At 44.1% G+C, this 7,026-nt stretch overlaps 1 protein-coding gene across 1 annotated transcript in view; it reads left to right on the top strand.

Moving 5' to 3' along the window:
* Positions 1–2,148: 2,148 nt before the first annotated feature.
* Positions 2,149–7,026, top strand: part of cox16 (cytochrome c oxidase assembly factor COX16) — a 13,287-nt gene continuing 8,409 nt past the window's right edge. The window contains exons 1-2 of the mRNA XM_083633774.1: positions 2,149–2,289; positions 3,148–3,225. Coding sequence (XP_083489900.1) covers positions 2,230–2,289; positions 3,148–3,225 — 138 coding nt within the window. The 5' untranslated portion in view covers positions 2,149–2,229. The remainder of the gene's footprint in view (positions 2,290–3,147; positions 3,226–7,026) is intronic.

The following is a 7,026-nucleotide window of genomic DNA, read 5'->3' as shown; positions in this document are numbered from 1 at the left end:
CTTTCCCCCTATCCCTAAGGCTTTAGTAATTAACTTACTGCTTGTGTGAAGGTGACAGCTTTATACAATCAACCAATATGGGCCACCACCAATGCCAAAAAGAAGACTACCAGATAATACAAATATTTGCATTGTTATCAGGGGTCTTGAAAAGTATTAAAAGTTGATAAATCAATTTAGGGAAAATTAAGACCCTTAAAAGTCTTAATTGCCATTTGAGAGGTATTACATTTGGTGGCTATTGTGCTGATTGTGTTAAATGAGCATATTGGTAAATGGACTGCATTTATATAGCGCTTTTATCCGAAGCGCTTTACAATGTGCCTACATTCACCCATCGAAGGCAGCAAGCTGCCTTTGCCTTTGCCTGGGTGCTGGCCCAGCCATCGGGAGCTGTAAACACAGCTGTAAGTAGGGTCGTTGAGAGTGAATGGCAAGTGAGAAAAGTAAACATTGCTGTGAGAATGAGGGGGGCAGCATCCCTCCTCAGGTTCCAATTAAAAAATGTTTTGCAATGCAGCGGAGAGAGGGCAGCATGAAGGAGCAAAGAATAGTAGGAGAATATGTATTTGTAAGCTGAATAAGCAGCATTAATATTAATGTGTCATCAAGTCTGTCATGAATAAAATCAAGGGGAAATAATCAGTAGAGCTCAGTGATCTTGAGATTTCTAAAAGATTTTTACGTGGCTATAATGGTAGGCTATAATGAGTCACGCATTCAGAAATAATATCCTCTAGGGCCACGGCACTTTCGGGAACCCCCATCCTGTGTAAGTAGGGTTCCCAGAGTAAAACCTGGCCATTTCCACCACTACTTATGGATGAGCATCATCTGCTGCATGCCATCGAGAACCGTTGGTCGGATCGACTTCAAACTTTAGGAGTGTGCCCTATTTTGCAGTGCAGTGCCCTATTTTCGTACAATTGGGCATAGCACCATCTACTGGCAACAAAGAATTTGGTTTATCTCAAGAACCGTTTGTCTGATGGACTTCAGATTTGGGGAGTGCGCTGATGGGAACTCGACACAGTGCAGTGCCGAATTTCGTGCAATTCGGCACAGCGCCACCTACTGGCCACACAAAAAGTGGTTTATCTTGGTTCATCCGATCAACTTCAAACTCGAGCAGTGCGCTTAGGGGGACTCAAGGGGGTGCAGGGAGCTGAGTTCCGTGCAATTTGGCATAGCGCCACCTACTGGCAACACAAAAAGCACTTTATATCCATTGCCATTCATCTGATCGACTTCAAACTTCAAATTCGGGGAGTGCACTTAGGGGGACTCAATGCTCAACGGAGTGCAGGGAGCTGAATTCCATGCAATTTGGCATAGCGCCACCTACTGGCAACACAAAAAGAGGTTTATCTCGATACTATAGCCATTCATCTGATCAACTTCAAACTTGGGGAGTGTGCTGCTGGGAACCTGATGGCGCAGCGCCACCTACTGGCAACACAAAAAGTGGTTTATCTTGAGAACCGTTCATCCAATTGACTTCAAACTTGGGGAGTGTGCTCCTGGGAACTCTAAGTAGCGTGGCGCTTAATTTATTGCAAATCTTGCAATTTCTTGCAATTTCCCACGCCACCTACTGGCAACACAAAAAGCAATTTATCTCGAGAAACTTGGAGAGTGCGCTGCTCGGACCCCGATGGAGTGCGCTGCCGCATTTCATGCAATTTGGACTTATTCCAGGACTGTCTTTATGTCTGTCTTTGGCGTATCTCGAGAGCCGTTTGTCGGATCAACTTCAAACTTGGGGAGTGCACTTAGGGGGACCTGACAGTGTGCAGTGTGTGTGGGGGGAAGCACCCACGGGGTGATGCATGGGGGAACGGGCACTGCACTAGTACCTACTAATAACACCACAGTCAGCACCCTAGTTTTCTGTTATTTTCCTCCTCCACAATATATTGCCTCATTTGTGTGTGTGTGTGTGTGTGTGTGTGTGTGTGTGTGTGTGTGTGTGTGTGTGTGTGTGTGTGTGTGTGTGTGTGTGTGTGTGTGTGTGTGTGTGTGTGTGTGTGCGCGCGCGCGCGTGCGTGCGTGCGTGTGTCCTTCACAGCGATGCACATCGGAACCATAGCTCGGAACTCAAAATATTCAAGTTCGCAACATTCCGGACAGTTTACGGTGTCGGACCCATTAGGAAACGCGTCCCCGCCGTGTCTGTGACCTGGAGCTTCGTCGTTTCAATGAGTTGTACAGTAGCTGGAGAGAAGAGTCATGTTTAGTCTGAAGGCATTGCAGAAAAACAAAACATTAAGATATGGTGTCCCTATGCTTGTAAGTTGCTTGTACTACATTTTACTGTTGGCTGATAAAATTGTGACAAGCCTGTTAGGCTGTTAGCTAACATTAGCTGCCCAGCAGTCTTGTACTAGATCAGAGCTAGTGTAATTACAGTATTTTTTTTAACAGGATTACAATTGATAACAAACTAGAATTCGGTAGCCAAGCCTCAGAATAATGTAGGAGTATGTTCGTTTAGTTATGTGAGTCATGTTGTAAATACCCATAGGTCCGTAAAACAATTTATGTTACACCTGTCTACAGTCAGACTCCCATTCATATTCTCAGTAGATCAGCTGCAGCAATTGTCTGTTGAGAGAATAAAAACAAAATCTAGGCGCTGGTGAAACTTGTAGGTTAACGTTACATGTGCAAAATATTATTTGAACTTTCCATTGTATATGAATGAATACAATATGTGCCCTATGTTAGTGAACACTACATTTAATTTTTGTCTAGAACTATATTATATTTATATATATATATTTATATATATACATACATACATACATACATATATATATATATATATATATATATATATATATATATATATACACACATGTGTGTGTGTGTGTGTGTGTGTGTGTGTGTGTGTGTGTGTGTGTGTGTGTGTGTGTGTGTGTGTGTGTGTGTGTGTGTGAGAGAGTGTGTGAGAGAGAGAGAGAGAGAGAGAGAGAGAGAGAGAGTGAACTGGGCACTAGCAGTGGAGTAGACTCCTAAATGAAATGAGCTAGCTGGTAGCATAGCATCAGGTTCCCACGCTAGACTAGTGGACTCCCAGGCAGGTAGTTAATTCAAAACAATAGCTTTCTCCGAAAATAACCACAGGTCTTTTCCATGTTATTTCAGTTGCTCATAGTTGGAGGTTCCTTTGGTCTACGAGAGTTTACACAGATCCGCTATGACGCCCAGAAGATCAGAAGAAAGGTGTGTAGTAAATTGGGTACTGTTACTTTGATGGTTTTACACTTTAAAGGTGTCCATTGAGACAGTAGATTACGTTTGAGATGGGCATCACCACAAGAAACCAATGGGAAGGACCAAATCACAACTTGCTATGCAACTGCTCTTTCTAGTGTTTTTTTTATATTCTTTTTATTTAATTTTAAATCATACAAGACAAAAAACAATCCCAAAAAGACCCAACATGCATACACATACACACTCACTCACACTTGTGTATGTGTGTGTGGGGGGGACACCAGACAGAAGCAAATGTATCGAGCACTCCAAGTACATCCACCAAAGACACTGGTCAGACTCAATGATACATGATATACCACACCTACAGGGGCGGCTGTAGCTTATCGTGCATTCCTTTATAACTGGGGACTGGTAATCTTACGACTTCAAAGGTCATGAGCTGGGCGGTGACGTCATCAGAGCTGGTATGTCCCATTCCAAACTCGTAGGAGTCTCAGCAGCCCCAACCTCAAAAATCCAAGATGGCTGCGCCGCACAACAACAGTAGTAGTATAATCGTAGTAATGTTGTTTAGCACTTCTGTTTTGTTTGTGTCTCATTAAATCAGCTGTACACACAGCACTGCCTAACATCTATCTGTGTGGACATGAGGCTGCAGTGTTTGTATGCGCAAATTGCCGCGAAATGCCATGTTGTCAATTTTATTGCTAACAATGGCTAACAATGGCTAGCCTGGCTAGCGACTGGATCTGACCAATGAACAGTGAACTTCCCAGCTCAAGTTTTCTGCAAATGGAACGCTAACAAAACGGATGTGATGTCATTTAGCCTCCACATCCCAGTTATTTTGCGATAAAGGAACGCACCATTAGGAGGTAGAGCGGATCATCCACTAATCGCTTTGGATAAAAGAGGTCGGTGGTTCGATTCCCGCCTTCTCCAGTCTGCATGTCGAAGTGTCCTTGGGCGAGATACTGAACCTCTAATTGCTCCTGATGGTGTGCCAGCACCCTGCGTGGTAGCCTGCCGCCATCGGTGTATGAATGGGTGAATGTACCTACTGATTGTAAAGCGCTTTGGATAAAAGCGCTATATAAATGCAGGCCATTTACCACACCACACCATCCACATGTGCAGGGATGCACCACACAAAGCATAATCCCCAATGATGTTGGTGCATCCCCACAGATGTGAAAGCCAAACAGGAAAACAGAGAAGAAAATAAATGACAAAAGAAACAAAGACTAGCAGGAACCATCTATAATAGTCAGTTGAGTCCAGACATTTCAAAAGAGGACCCCAGGATTCTTCCCATTTATGTTGACATTTTAAATTAAAGAATTAGTTTCTCCGGGCAGCACAGAATTGATTTCTCTTTCCCAGGCCTTCTTGAAGGAATTAACAGATACACAATTAACAGAGTCATGAGAAAATAAATTCACTAACTTAGTGAAATCTTTCTTACTTTCTGGTGAAAGGGAAAATACATCAAATAGAGTATGTCTCTCACACAAACTTAAATTGGGGAATGTTTTCCCTCACAAAATGCCTAAGTTGCATATAACGGGGGGGGGGGGGGGATTGAGTGAGGTAAATTGCAAACTTGTTGCCTTCTACTAGTGGTTTGAGACATAATTCAGGGTTCCGACGGGTCCTTGAAATCCTTAAAAGTTTGAGAATTTGAGAAAAAAATCAAGGCCTTAAAAGTTTGTGAAAATAGAGATGGGTCTTTGAAAGTGCTTGAATTTAGGGTAGCATAATCTCTCCACTTTTTTCTTTTTTTTGTTTGCTGTGCAGAGAAGGCAAGAGACCACATAGAGAGCCGCAGGGATGACGTATTTTTGTAGGCTGAATGCGGAAGTCCCGAACTTCCTGGTTCTTCACTGTTTCTGTCTATGGGATTTTTGAATGGGTTTTTGGCGCGATGCTTCAAATAATGTATGTGGGTAACGCAAGTTTAATCAAATGCGAACCAAGGTTCAGCGGGATAATCTTCACACATGAGAACCACTTTCATGAGTTTTGAAGCGTAACTGCGAGCCCTAGAGGTAAAAAGCTCGTGCTAAGCTAATCCAGAACTACACACAGTGTCGCATAGGCGTCCACGCATTGATTGCGAGAGAAATAATTTCCGCGTTCACTCGTGATGACGTATAATATCCGCGTCGACATAGAGAGGTCCAGGGATGACGTATTTTTGTAGGCTGAATGCGGAAGTCCCGAACTTCCTGGTTCTTCACTGTTTCTGTCTATGGGATTTTTGAATGGGTTTTTGGCGTGATGCTTCAAATAATGTCTGTGGGCAACGCAAGTTTAATCAAACGCGAACCAAGGTTCAGCGGGATAATCTTCACACATGAGGACCACTTTCATCAGTTTTGTAGCGTAAATGCGAGCCCTAGAAGTAAAAAGCTCGTGCTAAGCTAATCCAGAACTACACACTGTCGCATAGGCTTCACGTCACGTCAGCACTCAACCTGGACTGTTGTTGGATGTGTGCACTGATTAGGCTCGTTTGAGATGAGCAAATTCTGCGCAGATTCGACCAGCGCCTTGCTTGCCCCGTTACATGATGGTTAGAAAGTTGTCCGACTTGCTCCGTCCTGCCCGACTGCGTGAGTCACGTGACTCTCGCGAGAGCGAGGCGGGCGCAGATTTGGAGCGAGGCGCCGCAGTTGCTCCCCACCAACTGCGCCCGACTGTGGCTGACAGAGGATGATGAGAAACGCATCAAGCTGAGCGCCCATTGGTTCAACACAGGTGCATCACAAACCCACAGTGAAGTGTAGAAACTTCAATTTTATATCTATTCCAAGCTGTCACTCCATATTTTACATAAATACCACCTGGAATGCCTACATTAAAATAAAAATAAGGAATCTGAAGGGCTGTGTTATTTGAGCAGTGAGTGTGGGTGGCGCTAATGCATGTTTTAATTTGTTTACAAACCGCTGTTAAACAAAACTGTAGAAGAAGAAAAGCAGCAGCGAGTGTGCCGTCGGGGGTGTTCGACTTGTTGACGCCTCGCCTGACTGTGCTCGCCTGCTCTCGTCTGCTTTCCAGGCGAGGCGGCAGTCAACTCAAACAAGCTTAACACCTCGGGCTGAACGGGGCTGAACCAGGTGAGGGAAAGAGAATTTCCGTGTTCGTCGTTTGAAGTGGTGACGTTATTGACGTATATATCCACATCGACTCAAAAGTGTAGTCTCATTTAGCCGTTTGCTAGCTAGCCGCCCGTTTAACGGCATGTAAAAGCTTCAAAACTCATAAAAGTGGTCTTCATGTGTGAAGATGATGTTACTAAACACTGGTTCGCGTTTGATTAAGCCAGCGTTGCCCAGAGAGATTATTAGAAGCATCGCCCCAAAAACCCATTCAAAACTCCCATAGGCGAAAACTGTGAAGAACCAGGGCTGTTAGCATCGATGATTTCCGGACTCGTTACTGGACCTCTCTATTGTAGTTTCATTTAGCCGTTTGCTAGCTAGCCACCCTTTTAACGGCACATAAAAGCTTCAAAACTCATAAAAGTGGTCTTCATGTGTGAAGATGATGTTACTAAACACTGGTTCGCGTTTGATTAAGCCAGCGTTGCCCAGAGAGATTATTAGAAGCATCGCGCCAAAAACCCATTCAAAACTCCCATAGGCGAAAACTGTGAAGAACCAGGGCTGTTAGCAACGATGATTTCCGGACTCGTTACTGCGGCTCTCGATAGACCGTTTTGACGGGTGCCATTTTGTGTCGAAAAGGCAGAATAAACACAGGTGCAAGCAAAACACTAATGAGGGTTTCCAACTTCCA

This window comes from Poromitra crassiceps (assembly GCF_964638095.1).
Source record: "Poromitra crassiceps genome assembly, chromosome: 3".
In the NCBI taxonomy this organism is placed as follows: Eukaryota; Metazoa; Chordata; class Actinopteri; order Beryciformes; family Melamphaidae; genus Poromitra; species Poromitra crassiceps.
The sequence above is the reverse complement of the archived record's forward strand: the minus strand, read 5'-3'. Positions and strand labels throughout refer to the sequence as shown.